Here is a 19,848-nt window from a genome sequence, read left to right as displayed (position 1 = left end):
GAGTCCAGCTCCAAGGGCAGGAATTTGGTTGTTTTTTTTTTTTTACTTCTTACTATCCCAGCACCTAGAATAGTACCTAGCACATGACAAGAACCCAATAAATACTGGTTGAATCAATGAATACACCTCTGTATCTGCCCCCCTAAAATGCCTAGGAAGGTGCCCTGGCCCAGAGATGAGGTTCATCAATATTTCTTTTTCCAATTTCTGTATTTTTTTTTTTTTTTGGAAATTACATGTCTAGGACTACATGACAACAGGTGTGAATTTAGTGTTTCTTGAATGAAGGGATGAACTCTGTCCACTGCACCCTCCTTTGGCACTGGTCACCTACTGCATTCTACTCTTGGTGAGTCCTGTCTCCCCAACCTGCCTGTAAATTTTGGACAACCAGGAGGGAGGCGAGAGGACACCCGGACTTCACTCCTCCCCGCCCTGCGTAACTTGTAGGCATCAGACACCAGTAGGCCCTCCGTGGACACGGGTTAAGGCTGAGGAGGGGTGGCCCTCAGCCACTCCAGCCCCCGCCCCGTGGGCACATCCTAAACCAGAGCACAGCCAAACGGCAGAGGAGGCAAGGGGCAGTGAGAGGACCCAGGAGAGGGGTCCCTCCCCTCCCACCCGAGTGGCAAGAGGCATCTCTCCACCTGCGAGGGGTGCTGTGCCCATTTTGCGGGGCCAGTGTGAGGACTGAAGCCAACGAACAAGAAGCAGGCGCCCTGCCCAGAGCCTGATGTGAGACAGGGGGCTGAGGATAGACGTTAGCGTCCTACTTGCCTTCCTGCTTCACTGCAGCCAACAAGGACAAGAAGAGCATCCTGCCTTTTCTTTTCCTGTTGTGCTTCGCAGCAGTGGGACCAGCCTAGATCCAGAGTTGCCTCTCCCACCCCCCCCCTCACCCCCCCCTCACCTCAACTTCGCCCCCCCCCCCAGAACCCCAACCTCCCAACCCTCCGGTCCATCAGCCAGCTCCCCTGCTTCTCTCGCCCCTCTGATGTCCTCTCCACCCTCATCTTGCACTCCCCACCTCGGGCTCCCTCAGGCCTGACTCTTACCTGTGCCAGGGGGACTGGGGCAGCGGGCACCCGGGCTCACCTGGGTCCCATCTGTAGAGAGAAGAGAGAGGGCATGAAGGGGCTGCAGGGAAGGGGTGGGGAAAGGGTGAGAGGGCCAAGCCAGGTGGGGAGGCCCCACTCTAGCTTGAGCACCCCTAAACCCGGCACCTCCATCAGAAGCTAACCAAAAAGCAAGGATTCCGCCCCATTCCTTCTCTCAAATTCCCATGCTGAATGAGAGCGCTCGCCAGCCCTCTCTTCCTCATCCAACTCAGCCAGTGACTCAGACATCCCGCCCTGCTAGAGCCCAGTCCACAGCAGGCCCAAGGAGGCCCCAGTTCACCCAACGGTGCCTTCAGCCCTCCTGGATGTGCTCCGACACCATCCTCCTAGGGCCCAGGCTCCCATAACCCAAAGGGAAAGAGAACTGGAGGGGAGGTGGCCGGAGGTGGGAGAGCATGGCCGGTGAGGCTGCCAGGAGGGAGATGGGGAGGAGCGGACCCAGAGAAGGGTAGCTGGGGGCTGCTCAGAGGCTTCCCGGGTGGGAGCAGATAGGAGCAGGTGGCAATGGGGAAGCTTCCACAGTTGGGGAGGGACTGGGTCATGGCCTGAAGACCAAGTCAGAAATGGTGGGAGCTGTGAAGTAGCAGGTCTGGAGCACACAGCCAAGGCCCCCACAGTAGGAATCCCTTTCCTCCTGCCGCCCCAGCCCGGGTCCTGCAACCTCTGCGCCCCCACACACAAGAACCTCGCAGCATTGTTTTTTTGTTTTGTTTTGTTTTGTTTTTTTAATAACCTGAAATAAAAGTCTTTGCTTTTGGAAAGGGTCGCTTCTCTCAGGCTCATAAGCCGAGCCCAGAGCGCCCCCATCCCGTTCAGAACCCATGAAACCCCATGGTAGGGCCAGAGCTGGGCAGCAACAGAGGCACGAAGTTGCCCAGAGGCCCACTGGGGTAGGGAAAGACAGAGATGAATCTGAGGTCACCTGTCCCAGATGGACCCCTTTCCCTTCTGCTATCCCAGCTCAGGGCCCAGGGGACAGGAGTCCAGGAGACTGGAAGGCCACGTGGAAGGGGCCCTTGAGGGACACACAAAGATGTCCCCAGGCCAACCTTGGGGCAGAAGGGATATTTTCTGAAGAGCAACCGGTGGGCGCTGCTCTTTTGGGTCTGTGTTGAAGGGGCAGAAGCTGAAGAAAGGCGAACTCCCTGCAGGCAGGCACCGCGGGAGGGGGCAGCTCTAGGTCCAGAGAGCCTTGGGCCGGCTGCCCTTACACACCAGTGCCCCATGCTCCAGCTGCTGATGTCGGGTAGGGAAGGGCGGCCCTACCTCCCCAAAGTCGGCGCAGCCCAGGCCCACGGGCTTCCTCATGAAGCTCACCCCGACCTCCCTCCTGCTCCCTGCCCAGAGCACCCACTCTGCATCTGCCCCCTCAACACTCCACTAATCGTGGTCTCCATGGTGTCATTCGGAAGCCGCGCCCGTCTGCACCTACCACCTTGCTGCATGCATGCGAGGCCCATCAGGAAGGAGTGACTCAAAAGCCATGGTGCTCCCCACACGCCCCCCGGCCCCCCGCCTAGGACGTGGCATGAAGATTTCTCAAGCTTTGTGAGCCCCAAGGAACACTGGTGTGGCCGGCAGCATCCCCTCCCCAGGATGCAGTAACCCCCTGTCTAGGCTCTCTTAGGACGTCCTATTTCTTCTGCTGGTCCCCCAAGAGAGGTTTCTGAACTGGGCTCCCAGATATACTCGCAGAGGCTGAGTCAGGCCTGTGTGTCAGTCCGGGGCCTCCAGCCCCTGCGTAGTGGGAATTCTCCCCTACCTCCCCTCAGCCCCTGCCCGCGGGCTGGTCAGCAGCAATCACGCTTGGGAGCGGAGCCAAGCCTTGCTCCCCTGGTAACCATGGAGTCAGGACACCATGCACTCTCTGGATAGGGGACAAGCAAATGGCCCTGAACTCTGTAGTGTTTGTTACTGAGCCCAAAGGGATGTTTTGTGATGATGATCTATGATAGAAACTCTGTTCGGAAAAGCTGGGAGCAGGCATGCCTGTGTGTGCGCGGGTTGCCAACAGGGGCTGCTTCCAGAAGCAATTCCTGGAAAAAGTTCTGCTTCTCCCCCAGTGCCCTGGCTCTGTGCTGACGGCCTTTGAGCTCAGAAGAGCCCAAAGCAACGAAGGTAAGACCTGTGCAACAGCTCTCCCATGTCCCAGAGAGAGGGGAGGTGTCTAAGGGGACCCAGCTGCTGGCTAAACTAAAACCAGAAAGCGATCATTCTGCAAGCCAGGCTTGGCCATGATCTGGGGGACACTTCTCATTGGCCCCTCTTGGGGTGCTGTTACCAATACCCTGGGACCAGACCAATAAAACCAGGAGTGAATGGACCTGAGGGCCTGAACCGTGCCTAGGCCTGGACCCTTCTCCACACAGCTCCCCACCAGGGTGGAGAGCTCTCCGTTTTGGAATCCTGGCTGCCCCCCTGATCTCTACCTTCAGAAGCCGCCACAGTCAGACTGACGAGGTGGTTTACTTGGCACCGATGCACGTGGGCCTACCAAGTTACCTTCCCAAGCCAGCGCACCTGACCTCACACAGAACCAGAGAGCCCCAGAAATACTGCCCCAGTGGGTCCACCGCAGCCCTCAGGAGCCCCCAGAGCAGACCCGAAGGCCCCGCGAGCCCCTGTGCAAGCTGGTCTCCCACTCCTACTTGGTGGGCCTGGGCCTCACCTCCCCCACGGATGGGACTTTGCCCCTAGGCAGGCGCAAGGCGGCGGGAAACCTGAGCCCAGACTGCTCACCTGCTCTCCCAGGTGTTTCAGGCCCTTTGTCAGGAAGAGGGCTTCCCTAGGAGCAGAAGCCCCCTGCCCACGCCTCTGATGTCTTTTCTAAGGCTGTCCCCACCTCCCTGATCTCCCAACCAGCTGAAGAGGAGTAGCAGGAAGGCCTGGGCCCCAGCGGGCAAGAGGAAAGAAGGCGACGGCAGGAGGCCAGGTCCCAGGTTCAGGGTTGGCTCCCTCCACACCCCACGTTGCGGCTCTGGTTCTGTTTCCCTGACACAAGCAGGACAAAGCTTGACTCTGCATGGGGGCTGGCAGAGAAGATGAAAGCTGGGGCTGAAACGGCTTCAGGAAGATCCAAGAATAAATAAACACGAGAAAGAAAGAACATCACGGTTGCCAGGCCCTCCTGACACAGACTGAGCGCTGAGCACCAAGGAGAGGCTCTTCTCGAAGGCATTCCGGTCACAGAATCTGAGAACCTTAGGAGCTGATGGGGCTCGAGAGCCTATTCCGGCCAACCCTCTCACTTCAAGAGGAGGCAAGAGCGAGGGGAAGGGGCTAGGTCACGGTCCCCCAGCAGGGGAGCCGCCCGGCCAGGCCAGGGCAGGGGAAAGCCAAGAAAGCAATCCCAAATGCAGACACCCAGTACTCCCATGTGAGGTCACTGCTCCAGGCCTCGAAGACATGGACGTATGAATGAAATCGCTTTTCACTTTCAACAAGTTTCACATACAGCCCACAATTTTTTTAAAAAAATTAAAAAGTAGACGACTTGCAGATACTAAAAAGTTCAGGGTCTCAAAAAGTGTAAGACAAAAACTTTCTCAGTCATCCAACTCCCAAGAACTTCCCTAGAATCAACCCTTTTTCTAATGGTTTCTTATCTCTCCCCCACCTTCCAGAAATTCTCTTGCTCATTATTAATTCTATTGCTCATTATCCTGGCACGAAGCTGCTTATTGCTCAGATTCCTCCAGAACCCAGGGGGCTGCAAGCTGGCTAGAAACTCCTGCCACCCAGAGTAATGGAAGCGAGGGTCCACAGCATAGAGGACGTTGGCTTTGAGGTCAGATGGACGTGGGTTCAAACTCTGGCTCCCCTGGTGACCCACAGGGAGAGCCAGGGACACAGTGTAACCTGGTCAAGCCTTGGCTGCCCCAAGGGGCAAGAATAACATGCACTTGGCAGAGGTCATCTGAGATTAGCAACGCTGTGAGTGAAGCTCCTGGCACACGGTAGGTGCTCCCTCAATAGTCTCCATTACTACCATTTGTCCCTGAACTGGGCTGCGGCCTCCCTTCTGGTATACGCATTTCAGTGTCTGGTCCCAGCTGCGCCCTCTCCTCTTCTGCCCCAGTGCATTTTCTCCCCGAGGCATTCCCTGTCCCACCTCTTCCGACTGCACTCCCCTCCCTTTCTCTTCCATCCGAACTTTGGTAAACGAACACTTCACTATGGGCCAGTTGTTCTGCGGGCCTTACATGTGCTAAGTCATCTAACCCTCACCAGAGGAGGCAGTTCCTGTTTTTATCCCCATTACACAGATCTGTAGACTGAGGCCCAGCAGGATTAAATAACTTGTCTGAAGTCCCATAACATGGGAGTGGCTCGGCTGGGACTTGCGCCAGGCACCCGGGCTCCAGAATCCATGTTCTCAACTAATACCCTCCCCTGCTCCTCCCCGGCGCATCTGCTCCCATAGGCCGGCAGGTAGGGAGCAAATGCAGGACGTGGCTCAGCACAGGGAAAGATGGAAAGAGCACACAGCCCCGCAGAGACCAGTCCCAGCGGCAGACGCCAGGCCTGCTGGAGGTTAGAGAGCAAAAGCTGCTTATTTCATCTCCGGGTTCCCGTGAAGACTGTCCTGAAGAATCACTTATGGACAGCAACTGCTGACTTCGAAGATTCCAAGCAATGATTTCGGACTGCATGTGGGAGCAAGGGGCTGGTGACAGGTTGCGGTCTTGGAAGAGCATCGGCTTTATTCTCCCTGCTCTCCACTGCCTGCTACGTCCCCTCTCTAGAAGCTCCCAAGTCCCTCTGAGACTCTCATTAGAGTCCCAAAGCAAGCTGGGCTGCTCGCAGGCAGAGAGGCCAGCTGCCCTTGGGGCAGAGGCTTGCCTCACAGGTGAGTGGCCTGGGCTACGGCCACCCAGACAAAGGCCCCCTGTCAGCCCAAGTTCACGGCGGGGGGGGGGGGGGGGGGGGGGGGGGGGGGGCGACGGGGGGAGCGGCAAGGGGACTGAAGCCCTGCAACTCGCACAGCCTGGATGGGAGGCCACAGGCCAGCCCTCCACCCCCGCGGTGAGCATGCCCCTTGCCCCTTGCCTGGGGCCCTGGGGCAGCTATTTTTAGCTCTTGACACCTGGGTATTTTGCAGCCGCAGGATGTCCGGTTTGGAGTCTCTTTCTGGGAATCCCACATGCGGCTGTTGTAAACAGCCCCACGCAGCAGTGGCCCGAGCTGGGGGCCGGCACCCCCCCTTCTGCTGTTTGAGATGAATCAAACAGGAAGCAGACGTAACCATGGCAGCGGCAGCTCGCGCTCCCTGGGGGTGGGAAAGCGTCCTTCCTGGCTCCTTGCCCCCCCCCCCCCCCCCCCAGGCCCCCTCCCCCCCCCCCCCCACCGTGGCCTCTCCTCCTAGCCGGGGACCCGCTGGACGCTGAGGCCCGGGGAGCCGAGCCATCCCGAGTCGTGTGCAGCTGTCGGTGCCTGGGACTGGCGCTCTCAGCGGAGCCTCGCCGTCCTCTGGCAAAGAGAAACAGGGACTCCTCCAAGCCCTGCCCACCTCCGGGGGCCTCCCAGACCACCACTCCGTCTTCCCTGCCTGTCCTCGGTAGAGGTGCAAAGGGGCAGGCAGAGCCTCTTGCTCAGGGTGGCTGGCCTCAGAGAGCCTGCATCCACTTCCTGTCACCCACCGGCTTCTCCGGACAGCCAGGTCAGCCCGAGCACCTAGGGAATTCCTGAGCCGGCACATTTCCCCCCCACTCCCAGCCCCCTGGTCAGACTGCCCTGGGATTCCTCAGGTCCTGAAAGCCCTCAAAGGCTAAGAGCCCACTTACCCTCACTCCCCTGCTCCAGGAGCTCCAATCCCTGAGATAGGAAGTTCACCATGGTATCTAACCACCATCTTTCCTATCATAAGCAAAACATCCTGAGCCGTCAAGATGGGGGCCCCATCTGTAATGTGGGGAGAGGAGGGGAGATTCCGTCAGCTTCTGCCTTTGTTTCTCCCCTCCCCCAGCCCCTGCTGCCCCACTTACACCAGCTGCTCCCTCTTAGCAGCCAGCCCCAGACAGTCTTTCTCAAGGGCCAGCGCTTGCCCCAACAGGAAGCACAGTCCCCGCCCCGGGGCTGCCTCTCAGAGCCGCTCCTTCTCCCCTCCAAGGTCTCATATCCCTTCCCTCGCACTCCTCCTTGTTCCCTCGGCTTCTGGGCCCCCCTCAGCCAGGTCCTGCCTCCCACATCCCCCACTCCCGCTCGCCCCCCACCCTCTGCCAACCGCATGAGCCACGAGATGTGCCTTCCCTGGCTCCTCCCACCTGTGCCACCGGGAGGCCACTCAGCCCACTCCAGAGACTTGCCAGGGAGAAGTTCAAGTCATCAGATTAGTACTATTAATAATTAGTATTTATAATTATTAATGAATAAGATTAGTGACGATCCACAACTCTGTACCAAATGCCCACTGTGTGCCTGTTACCGTGCTAAGCATCTTACTCGTACTATCTCACTTGGTCCTCACAAAAACCCTGTCTGGTAGATGCTCCAAGCATCCTCCTTATACAAAGGGAGAAACTGAGGTGTGGAGTTTTTAAGAAGCTTGCGGAGGCCTCACAGCTCGTAAGTGGGCTCCTGGGACCCCAGGACCTAAGCTCATAATCGTGACCCTGGCACACAGGTCCGCCCACCTCCCCAGGTGGTGAGGTGAGGTCACCGAGGGGCCAGAGGACACAGTGGATCCCAGCATCTGAAGGCCTGGGCGTGCCCCCCAAGGGTGGTGTGTTCCCACAGCGTGCTAGTATTCCACCCAGAAAACATCCACGGCAACAAAAATAACAGCAGAGATAGTCATCTCCGCCTGTGTCCTTCACATGCCTTTTGTCTCCAGGAGGCACTCCCAAACCCATCTTCACTTCCTTTTTCATCTTCTGTTTTCCCTGTTTTTTAAACATACATGTTACTATTTCATTGTTTCCTGTAAGCAGCCTCCCGCAGGATATAAGCAAACAAGCAACCCTCCCAGGGCTGCCATGGAGGATCAGATACTGTGTGCAGGCATTCTGGAAACTGTCAAGCACTGGAGAAAATGCAGGTTGCATAACCAGAGCAAGTCACCCATGGAGCAGCTACTTGGGAGTAAGTTCCCTTGGGAAGAGAAGCTCGCGCTCCCTCTCTCTCCACCCCCCCCCCCCCCCCCCCCCCCCCCCCCCCCCCCCCCCCCCAGGCCTCAGACACACAGGCAGGTCTTGGGCAGGTGGAAGAGACGGAGGCACCCCCCAGTGCAGAACAGAGCACGCTCCTTGAGGGCAGACTCCTGGGGACCAGGACCACAGCCAAAGACCATCAGTGCCCTTGGACCTGGGGCAGAGGAAGGCAGAGGCCACTGTGGAGACCCGGGCCTGCTCCCAGGCCTGGGGGCATCACAGATAGAGGAGGCCATGAATAGCAATAAGCTATGAATGCTGGCACTCACAGGGCACCACATTAATATTAATGACAGTAAGTACCCAGAGATCCCCATCCCAGTTGTGCCTGGGCATCCCCCTTATTTTGCCTATTATTTTTGGAAGATGGCAGAGGTCTGCCAGGCAGATTCTCCTGGTGACAGGATTCCCTTCTGCGGCCAGGGTTCTGCGGCTGCCCTTGGGACTTGGTGGGCCAGGGTTTCTCCAGACCACAAATGCAGCCAGGGTGCTCACACAGCCTTCAGGGAACTCAGTAAACAGACGCATGGTCCCGGGTACTGATTTGGACAAACCAGCTGGGAAGGACGATCTCTGGCCAAGTGGGAATTCGATGAGATGAAAATTTACTATTGTGGATGGTGGCGAGCACTGAAAAACCAGCATGTGCAGTGTAATCTCATTTTCGTAAAAACTATAACCTAGAAAGGCATGTCGGGAAACAGGGAGATGCGAAGAGGTACTCTGACCGCTGCGAGTGGAATCCTTCTCAGTTTTTGAATTTTTGCTTGTCTGTGTTGTCTGATCATCTACAATGCACAAGAACTGCCTCTGTAATAATAAAACAGAATACATATGTATATGTACACACACACACACACACACACACACGCACGCACACCACGGATAAAGATGTCACAATGGGCCGTGAAGTCAAGGTTCAGCTTCTGGTTCCCATGAGAACTAGGACAGCAGGCTTTCGTGGACTCCATGCACCGTATTCTTGGACCCTGAGAGCCTCCGAGGTTCTGCATTATTTACAACCTCGCATCCCTGCCTCTCCTGAATCACACAGAGGGCCTAGCACAGGGCTGGGCACCAGGTCAGGACTGACTTAATGAATGCCTGTAGGCTGAATAATGATCATTTCCTGAAAGAAATGCATCCTGCCTCTTCCAGGGCCACAGTGCTGGGAATACTCACTGCTGACATCACTGACCTTCCCAGCCCTCCTCTGCCTTATGCTCCTCTTAAGAGCTGCCAGGGAGGGGCTAAAATAAAGGTCACCCCAGCAGATGCTGGTAAGGTATCCCACATCAGGCCCATCAGGGCGGCCCCATCCCAGACCCTTCCCCAGTGCCAGCTGGCTGGGAGGCCCCGGGGTCGGCCAGCAGCCTGCCTTGCTGGGGGAGCCCAGGGGCGGCAGACTACAAGAGAGAAGAAGGGGTCCACCCTGTGACTTCTGGCTGCAGACTCCTGCTATCCCAGGCCCTCATGGGTGGAGGAATCTGGAACAGTGAATTTGGCCTGGTTTTGTCTGTGAACTGGGGCTGGGCCCAGTTTCTGTTCTTCACGTCTTCAACAGTCCCTATCCCTGACCTTCAAAAATATGAACAATAACATCAATAATCATGAATATTCTGTGTGCACCGGCTTCATGCCAGGCTTGACGCTGACATTATTTACTTTCATCTTTATAGCAGCTCCATGGGGCTGAAACTGTTGTTATCTTTGTGTTACAGACATGGAGAAACTGAGGCACCAAGAGCCACGTGCCCGAGGTTACACTTAGCTGTCTGCAAGAGAAATAGGGACTCTGCCAAGGCCATCCCATCCCTCCCTCTGTGTCCTTACTGGAAGGCTCTGATGTCAGGCTTTGCAAGGGGCACAGGAGGGTCCAAAGGTGATAATTAACATCTGTAGGGTGCTTTAGAGTCCACCCCGTGTTTGCCTCCGCATCTGAGAAAATTCCCACTTGAAAGACTGGGAAACCAAGACTCAGGGCCCTTCCGCGGCTTCACACAGGGCCACCCGGAATCCAAGCCAGGTCTCTGGCCTCCGAAGGGTACCTTTCTTTCCCCCACGCTGATCCTACAGTCCCGCTGGCCCAACTCTCGCGACGGCCCTGAGGGCCTGGAAGGTGGGTGCACACCGTCTAGAACCACGGCTACGAGGCTGCGCTCGGCTCCTCGCCCCGGTGGGGGTGGGGGTGGGGGTGCTGTGCCGGCACCTCCTCAGCGTCTCCACCGTGACTCACTCCCGGGACCCAGGGGAAACACAGCCCTGCGCGGCGGGCAAACATTGCCCGCCTCCTGCCCCGCCTCCAGCTCCCCGCCTCCACATTTGCTAACCGAAACCCGGCTGCTGCTATTTTTAACCCTCCAGCTCCCCCTCGCTGGGGGCTCCCCCCTGCACCCCACCCCCACCCCCTGCCCCAACCGGGTGCCACCAGCCTGTCATTCTGAGAGCAGTTCTCGAACCTGAACGCCCCGGCAGTACAGCGGATGCCCGGGCAGCTTTGTGGGGCAAGCAAAACAGGACGGTTACAGCCCAGTTGCCGAATTCCCCCACCCCGGACTCTTTCCGAACCTGCAGCTCCCAGCCGGCCCTGCCTTTCCCAGGCTTCCTGGGAGCTGGAGGGAGGCAGGAATGAGACTTCCTGGGCTGGGAGCGACAGCAGGAGCCAGCGCTGGGCTCCTTGGAACGGGCTCTGCAGGGAGCTGAGCTGTACTCCTGAGCGGGAATCGGGTAGCCCTCACTCTTCCCAGGGCAGAGGCTCTCCCTGCAGGCCCAAGGTCTCTGACCACCAGGGTTTCCAATCCCTGCAGGCAACTTGGGGGAAAAAAGGAAGTGGGAAGGAGGCGGGGTGGGGATGGTGAGTTTAGCCCTGTGCCCTCCTTACTAAAAGTCCCCTCCCCATCCTACTGCAGGGGATTATGGAGGGGCTGGGGTTAAGCTTGGGAGTGGAGTCCAGGGGGCTTGGGCACTGAGCAGCCTAAAGGAGGCCCCGGGGTAGAATGCCAGCCGAGGCAGTAGGGGGAGGGGGCAGAAGAGGGCTCTTCTCCTATTGGGGGGCTCCTCTGATGCTTCCGTCTCTAAGGAAAGGGTTGCAGCTCCCTGCAGCCTCAGCTCTATGTTCCCCAGGGAACACATTCCCCCTCCCCCCTCCCCCGCAGAAGAGGTTGGAGGTGAGAGGGTCTGAGGGTTCCTTGCCCGATGTGAAAGTTAGCCTCCTGAGAGGCAGAAGGGGTAGGACTGCAGGGGGACTAGCTGACGTCTGCCCCCTGGGCTGAGAGTCTCACCCAGTTTGGGAAGCAGACTCCAAGGGCCCAGGAGAGGCTCTGGGGCAACCAGCCAAAGGACTCCTTCATGCCTTCTCTCCTGCCGGGACCCCGGATCGGCCGGCCTTGGCTCTCTCCTTTGCCGGGTCTTCTCCGGGTCCTGCCCCAGAGCCTCTCTGGTCTCTCCTCTCTTCCAGGGCCAGGTCCTCTCTAAGTCTTGACCCTGTCCACAGTGGTTCCTGAGCCAGGCAGATAAATCCCAGTGGCTACCGAGGCAGCCAGGCTGGACCCAGAGAGGAGGGACTTGGCACAGGAGTTCCCAGGTGGGGAGATGGGGAGGAAGGGGATGAGGCGGGAGGAAGGTGAGGCTGGAGCGGCAGGAATGGGGTGGTGCTTGAGAGCTGCTGGGGAGAGGCTGCTGCCTTCCCCACACCATGCCTGCGTAGGGCCCCGGACTCAGCCTGGCCCCGGACTCAGCCTGGCAGAGGGAAAAGGTTGCCGCTCCTCAGAGCAACGGGGCAGCCTCAGTTTCAGCCCTGTCCAGCTCCCCTTCCTCCTCTCCCCCTCAGCCAACCTCAGGGGGCTGCTTGGGGAGCAGAGACCCTGCTACCTGCCATGCCAGGAAAGAGGCTTCAGTCCTCAGCCAGCGCTCAGCCCAGGGCCCCCACCAGGAGCCAGGCAGTTCCCAAGCATGCTCAGAAGCGCTGAGGGCCCACTTCTGGTCTGGGGAGGTGAGAGAAGGCAACAATGTCACCTTCTCAAGCAGGCCTCCCCTGGCCACCCTATCTGAAGGAAGTCCCACCTTGCTATTCTCTATTGCTGCACCCAGTTCATTTCCTCCTTAGGGCTTATCACAGTGTGTAACTAGATATATACACTCATTTCTTTACTTGCCTACTTGTTACTGTCTGTCTCCTCCACTAAAGTGGAAGTTCCCTGAGGTCAGAAGCTCTGCCTATGGGTTCACTGCATATCTGTGCCTGGTGCCTGGCATACGGCAGGGCCAGTAAGCCTCCAATGAATGGATGACTAGCTGAATGACCGGCTCAGTAAATGGGGCCTCCCGGCTGTCAACATCACCTTTACGGTAGATGCTCAACAGTTCCAGGATTTCCTCAGGGAGGAGAAAGCAGGATGTAACAGGAAGAGCAAGGTCAGGAAGCCTGGCACCCCAGGGGAAAGGTCAAGGCCCAGTTAGTGTCTACACCAGCCCCATCTGGCCCAGTGTGGACACGTGCACACATGCACACAGAGACGGTGGTTGGGTAGGTCCAGGACTGGTCTTGAAAGGGCTGAGTTTTCCTAGATCTTCCTCTTCATAGCCCTGTGTCCTTGGACAAACCACATACCTTTATGGGTCTCAGTCTTCTCAAAAGAAAAAAACGAAAAGATTGGCCCCGATCAGTGGTCCTCAAACACGGCTTTGCACCAGAATCACCTGAAGCACGTGTTATAATCCAGATTCCTAGGCCCCAACCCTGCAGATTCTGAGTTGGTCTGGAATGGGGCCCAAGGATCTTTAACACCCTCCCAGGTGACTGAAGCAAATGGTGCGGGCAATGGCATTGGAAGACAGTGCTTTTCAGCAAGCATCTGGACTTCTATTAAAAAGCCACTCTGGGGGCGCCTGGGTGGCTCAGTCGTTAAGCGGCTGCCTTCGGCTCGGGTCATGGTCCCAGGGTCCTGGGATCGAGCCCCACGTGGGGCTCCCTGCTCAACGGGAAGCCTGCTTCTCCCTCTCCCACTCCCCCTGCTTGTGTTCCCTCTCTTGCTGTGTCTCTCTCTGTCAAATAAAAAAAAATTAAAAAAAAAAAAAAAAGCCACTCTTACACAGGTATACGTTCTCCCAAAACATGCCCATATATCCCACACAGGGCAATAAACTGCAAAGGTACACAACGATACGGATGTCGTACATCTGTGGTACACGTGTGCATACTCTCCAAACACCCAACACAGAGCCACCACATGGGTCACAAATTGCCACAGAAACACCACATGTACATACAGAGCCCTGGGGGCACACAAACAGACCCCCCGCCACAAACCCAGTGTGCACACACACCCATCACATGGTGACCCACACTAAACAGACGCTCTCCTGAATTTATTTTGCCTCTGGGAACTGGTCCAGGACCAAAGGAGCTATGCTCTGCTGATGAAAACATCCCTCCCAAGTCCACCACCCCCACCCCTCCCCCGTGCCCCAGGCAGCAGGCTGTCCACCTTCCCCTGGTAGAGGGAGGGCTGCCGGAGGAGGACAGTGGAGAGATGGAATGAGGGGAGGTACAGAGCCCTCCCCAAAGTCCAGCAGCCCCTCCTCTTCCCCTGCCCGCCCCCCTCCCCACCCAGGAGATTCGCGAGGGCCTACACCCAGGTACCACCCCCATCAGTACTCGCTCAAACCACTCGCCTGGATTCCCAGGCCCTGGTCCTCAGGATCCAAAAGGGCTAGGGAGGTGGCCCGATCTAGGGACTCCTCCTAATACTCAGGCTTCTAAGGAAAGGGCTGTCTGGGGGCACCTTCCTGCGGCCCGAAGGCCTGGGTCCCCCGGGGAAGGTTACCACAGAAACGGGGGGGAAATAGCACAGGGAAACACAATAGCCGGCAGGGTCACCTGCTGACCAGGCTTCCTGCTGTGTTGCCCACCACTACCCCCCCCCCCCCCCCCACACACCCCATCTCGTTGCCCTCATGGCCTCCTTCTCTGGCCTCCTTCTCTGGCCTCAGCTTGGGCCTCCTCACCAGTGCTCTTCCTCCTGCCTCCCCTGGCTTGGGGGAAGCAGCCTTAGACAGAAAGTGCCCCTCTGTGGTTCTAAACAACATCAGGGATGGCCCGGAGCTGAGCCCCCCACTCCTAATCCTACCAACGCCCCCACCACAGGAAATCAAAGCTTCCTGCCCCAGAGGAAGTGCCCCATCTAGTGAACAAATCCAACACACACAAATGCACAGTCCTGGACAGATGCCCTCCCCCCAGCTCCCAGGCCTTACTCTGGCCCCTGCTTCTAGCAATACCTCCCGGCCAGTCTTAAGTCTGACTAAGGACAGGCCAGAGCCAACGTGTGAAAGGTGGGCATGGGCAGGACCTCAGCCAGGCCAGAGGAGGGGAAGCCCAGGAGAATGGGCACCAGCAGAGTTAGAGGGTCTGGTTCTGGCCCCACTCAGCCTACCATTCCCTGGCTGGGTGACCCTGAACCTTGCCTTAGCTCACCTTCTCTCGGGCCCCTGCAACTTCAAAATTACCAGCTCTTAATGAAAGGCCAGGAGAAAGACAACAGGAGGCTGGGGTTACACCAGCTTCTACCTTCCAGGTCCTTGGGCCAGCATGCCTACAACTATAGGAGGGTCCCCACCCGCATCACACATGCGTTCATCACTCCCAAGTGTTTTAAATGAGGACTGGGGAGAGGATGGAGAAAGAAAGAGTTCCAACTCTCATTCCCAGAAGCCACCATGGACGAAAGCGGGGGTCTGTCCAGCATCCCTGAAGGAAGTTGGGGGCAGCATAATAGCCCCCACAGTGGACACCGGTCCATTTCTTTCGAGTCAACCTCTCTTCCTCTGTGCTCTGGGAAGTGCACCTGAAATGTTGTCCCCATGTTATTGATGGGGAAACTGAGCTTCAGTGTCAAAGCAGAGTGACCAGTTTAGATTCTTGGGAAGGTCAATGCAAGACCTGAATGCAACCTTGCCAGCCTCAGGATCCCAGCTTAAGACCAAGTGGCCAGAGAGACACCCACCCAGGGGCTGAAGCTAAGAACACAGAGGCCTCAGAACACTGCCCCAGGGCCATTCTAGATGTAACACCAACAGGCCGCTCTGAGCCTGTCCCTACCGGGTGGAGGAACATCAGGGGACTAAAGGCAGGGAAGGAGTCCTGGTAGGTCGTCCAGACCCGGTTCCAGTCTAGGTTCACTGGGTACAACACAGTGACTGCTTTGTACCTTAGTTTCCCTCTAAAGTGACTACAGAGAAGAAGAAAATTACTTACAAACGAGGTGGGTAGAGGAAACACAGAGCAGAGAGTAAGGAGGATGAGCTGATAAGCAATGAGGAGCTAAGAGTGGTTTACAGAAGCCAGAAAAGGTGCCTGGGAAGTATGAGAGGGTTGGGGTGAGGAGGGAGGAGAGAAGTGTGTGTGGCAGCCAAACCACTTTAGGGACCTGGCCTATGGGGTCCTTGTTGGGGAGATATGGGCTGCCAAAGAACCCCTTTAGGGGGTAGGGAACTGAGTCACAGTCTCCTTTCCTTCAGCCCAGTGGCTGGGCAGTGGTCTTGAGGAAGGTCCCCATGGGTCCTGCTGCCAAGTCTCAGGAACAGGCTGATGAGTCCAGATGTTGAGGGCCAATGTCTCATTCTCAACCTAAAAACTGGCAGGCAGAGCTGGGCCTCAAGCAGATGTTGACTCTGGGTGTGGGGAGGGATGGGCGGCAGCAAGACAGCCAGTGTCCAGATGCTGCAGGAGGCCTCTGTATGCAGGACAGCCAGCAGAGACAAGGGAATGGCCAGGACTGGGGGGAGGGGGGGGCGGCTAGCAGCGGTGGCTGGCGAGGTCAGATCCGAATGGGTAGCCAGAGAGAAGGAAATGAGGCTGGGGGAACTGGGTGGCCTGCAAGTTCCAGAGGGCTCTCTCCTAGCCACAGGCCTAGGAACTCAGGGCGTCAGAGCCCGGCCCAGCTGCCAGATTCGCCCCCCGCTCACATTCCCCAGCACCAACAGACCCCAGGCCTGGGGGGCGCACATCCCGTCCCCCACCCCTCAGTACACAGTCTTGCAGTCCCCACCCTCCCGCGCCGCTGCCCGCACCTCAGCAGCTCACTTGGGCACAGGTGTCTCTTCGTCCTGATGGGTGAGCAAGGGTGGGGGGCGGTCCTCAGAGAAACCTCACGGTCCGGGACCCTCCCTCCAGCGGATCACTTCCCCCCGCCGCCGCCCCCCCCCATGCCGAGGGGTCGGAGTTCGGCCCTCCCGGGACCCGCGGGATGGGGGCGCTGATGTCCAGCGCCAAGAGGCCGGCCCCAACTCAGCGGGTCCTGCCCTTTGCCCTCGCGCTTCCAAACCTTCCGCCCCGGAGCACCGCCCCCTCCCGGGCCCCGCGGCGGCCGTCCCTCCCTCCCCGGTCCGCCGGTCGGTCCTCCCCGGGCTTGGGGGTGATGGGACGCCCCGGCCTGCGCGCCAGCGGCCCGGGGCCTCCAACTCCCTCCCTCGGGCCTGTCGCTGCCCCGGGGCGGGCGGATGTGGGCGCCCCGCGGGAGGCCCGAGCCCTCCGGCCCCGGAACCGGCCCCGGCCGGGGGCCCTCCCAGAGACCCCCGCACCCCCCGCGGAGCCGGGCGGGGCGGGCGCGGTCGGGGGGCGCCCTCCAGGCCGGGCCCGCGGGCCGCGCGGAGCCCGAGCCGGAGCCGGAGCCGAGCCCGAGCCCGGGCGGGCGGCGCTGGGTGCCGCGCGCAGGGCGGGGCGGGCGGGGCGGGGGGCCGCAGCCCAGTACTCACCAGCGCCGGGGCTGTGCATCCAGGGGCCGGGGCCCTCAGAGCGGGGGGCTCATGGCGGGGCGGGGGGGGCTGGGGCGCCGGCCTCACATCCCCCCAGTCGCCGGCGGCTGCAGAGCGACTGAGAGACGGCGAGAGGAAGGGAGGGGGCCGGGAGGGGGAGGGCCCTGGCAGCCCGGCCGGCCGGGTAGGATGACAATGGAAGGAAATGCTTTATCTGAGTCTGAGAGCGGGCCAAGGGGGAGGGGAGGGAGGGGGCAGGCGCTCGCGGCCCGGGGACACACCACCGCGGCAGACACTGCCCGGCGCGGCGCACGGGCGGCCGGCGGACACCCCGCGCGGCCCGGGAGGCAGCGCCGAGCCCGGAACGCGGGACGCGGCCCCGACCCGCGCGCGGCCGCCGCGCTGCTGCCCAGCCCGAGGCGCGGCGCGCCGACCGGCGCACAATTCCCGGAAACCCCGATACCTGAGCGCACGCAGCCTTGCACACACAGCGTACACGAACGCACAGCCCTGTTTACACAGGGGCAGAATCGTTCATACAGACACACTTCTGGGAGGGACCCCCGCGCTGGCAAGTGCGTGCACGTACAGCCCACCGGCCAACAGCCGCACACAGGGACGTGGGACACTCGTGGAGCCCCAAGTCCCGGGCAAGGAATCCCAGACGGACACCCCCGTCCCCCCCCCATACCCCTCACCAACACGACTTGCCTGAGGAAAGTTCCAGGATCTGATTTGAATCACTGCCCAGCCCTACCCCCCTGCCCCCCCCACGCCTGCTGAGGGGAACAGAAGGGTCCAGCCTGTTCCTATTAAAAGAAAAAGGGGGTGGGGGTGGTGCTGATTTTGAAAGTTTTCTTTTTTTAAAGAAATTTCTCAAGGGATTTCCTTCCCTCCTCTCCTCTTCCTCTCTTCCTCCCATTCCTCTCCCCCCCCCCACCCCCCCCCCCTTCTTTCCCCCTCCCGGTCCCTATGAGTCAAACTTCAGCAATGTGCCCAGTGTCTCCCAGTGCATTACAGCGGATCACAGAAATGTTCCAGTCTGTGAGTCGGAATGCAGCCGCCTCCAGCCCTCCCTCAGCTAATAAACTCAGCTCTGGGCCAGCTCTGCCCAGCAGTCCTCTCTGCGCCCCCCACCCCCCTTAACAGGACCAGAAGGTCAGACTCAGGGGTCAGGGGCTGAGGACCTCCCCATTGTGCTTCCAGGCCGAGCCTATCAGCCCTGTGGCCTCTGGCAGTCTGCTGGGTGGGAGACACAGCGGCTGGCTCTGGGAAGGGGAGAGGTCCACAACCCGAAACACTAGACTCTCCTGTGGTGGGAGGCGTCACCTCTGGAAGGCAGGATGCAGCTTCCCTCTGACTTCCTACCCCTCCTCCCTCCCTCTATTCTAGGAACCCCAAGAGCCTCACGATTCTACAGAAGGAGAAACTGAGGCAGAGCCATGCCACATGGGAAGCAAGAGTCCACAGTGGCCTAGGAGGGCTTAGCCATGGCAAGGTCCAGCTTCTGACCACAGACCCTTGTTCCTGCAAGCACAGCTCGGGCCTCACCACTTGTTGCTACCTGGGATTTTTAGAAGCTGCCTTCCTACCATAGTTCCTTTCCTTGTCCCAGGGCCCACTCAGCAGGCAGATCTAACCCCTCTGCTCTTGTTAACATACCCTCACAAGGCTCCTTGCCTGGCATCCAAGCCGTTCTACAACATGGCAGCACACTTCGCAAACATCCCCCCCTCTTTCTGTCTCCCTCTTTTTTTTTTCTCGCTATTCTGCCCAGTGGTTCCTGGTACGCAGTGCTCAATATTAGTTGCTGTTATTTCTCGGATTATTTCAGCTAAACTGGGCTGCTGTCTGCTCCCCATCATGCCCTCGTGCCTTCCTACTCCCTTTCTTTGGCTCATCATGTTTCCTCCACATATGATGCCCTCCCAGCCCCTTGCTGCTCCTGTTGAAATCTTTCCAATCCTTGGGGTCTATAACCACCTTCTCCAGCAGCCTTTGCAGGATTCACATAGCCAGAGGGATTCTCTCCCTCCCTTAAAGGACCCCACCCCAGCACTTTGTCAGTCTTGACCTTCATCCACCTAGTCTACGTGTCTCAACTCTCCTTCTTGCCAAGAATGTTCAAGAGCGGACATCCCTTGAGCCCTTTAGTCATGGGTGCATTTCTTGTAGTGTCTTGCTAAGTAGCTTGCAGAGAGCTCAAGTTCTCTATGAGTTATTTGCTGAAGTGAGGCAGATGTTCATGGCCTTCAAGGACATCCCCCCCCAAACCTGGACACCCATTTTTCCCATGACTCCCCATACACTCCCCATGATGACTCTGCAAGATGCATGTTCTTCTACCTCAGGTGCATTCTTCCCAGCTCTCACCTCCAAACCAGATGACTCTCCTTTCAGATCCCTCCTCTGTGCCCATGGCTTCCAGAAAAATTGCTTGGCTACTTCAGACTCCTAGCCTCTCCCCTCCCCCACACTGTCTCTCTCTTTTAACCCTGCAATGCCCGCCCCCCCAATACACCCCAGGACTCCTGTAGTTATTTCTGGACTGAAATCAGGCACTTGTTGTCTCGTTTCTGCCATGTGCATCATTCATGTATTTGTTTGTGAGCCTTCTTTTTCTTTTTGACCTAATCACTGAGTTCTAAGAGATTGGAGCAAAAAGGGGTATCTCCCCCTGCCTTTGTCTGTCCCCCAAGTATCCAGCACTTTCTACACACACCAGGACTCGCTGTCCCCAAAGTATAGACAGAAAGACAACATATGAGACCCGCACCCGGGAAGCTGGATAGTGTCACTCCTTCCCTGGACAGCTGAACTTCTCACTC

At 58.4% G+C, this 19,848-nt stretch overlaps 1 protein-coding gene across 4 annotated transcripts in view; it reads right to left on the bottom strand.

Annotated features, from left to right (window-relative positions):
* The window catches only part of HDAC7 (histone deacetylase 7), a 35,635-nt gene extending 18,552 nt beyond the window's left edge, over nt 1-17,083 (bottom strand). For 2 of the 4 annotated variants that reach the window (XM_032420686.1, XM_032420687.1), the window contains exons 1-3: nt 7,103-7,250; nt 6,902-7,019; nt 1,056-1,106 (exon numbers count right to left, since the gene is read on the bottom strand). In XM_032420686.1, coding sequence (XP_032276577.1) covers nt 1,056-1,106; nt 6,902-6,953 — 103 coding nt within the window. In that variant the 5' untranslated portion in view covers nt 6,954-7,019; nt 7,103-7,250. Of the gene's footprint in view, nt 1-1,055; nt 1,107-6,901; nt 7,020-7,102; nt 7,251-17,020 lie in introns of those variants that run through there. The other 2 variants (XM_032420689.1, XM_032420688.1) reach the window with 2 other exon arrangements.
* Between the last annotated feature and the right edge of the window lie 2,765 nt (nt 17,084-19,848).

Source organism: Phoca vitulina, unplaced genomic scaffold (assembly GCF_004348235.1).
Source record: "Phoca vitulina isolate PV1807 unplaced genomic scaffold, GSC_HSeal_1.0 scaffold23, whole genome shotgun sequence".
NCBI lineage: Eukaryota > Metazoa > Chordata > Mammalia > Carnivora > Phocidae > Phoca > Phoca vitulina.
The sequence above is the reverse complement of the archived record's forward strand: the minus strand, read 5'-3'. Positions and strand labels throughout refer to the sequence as shown.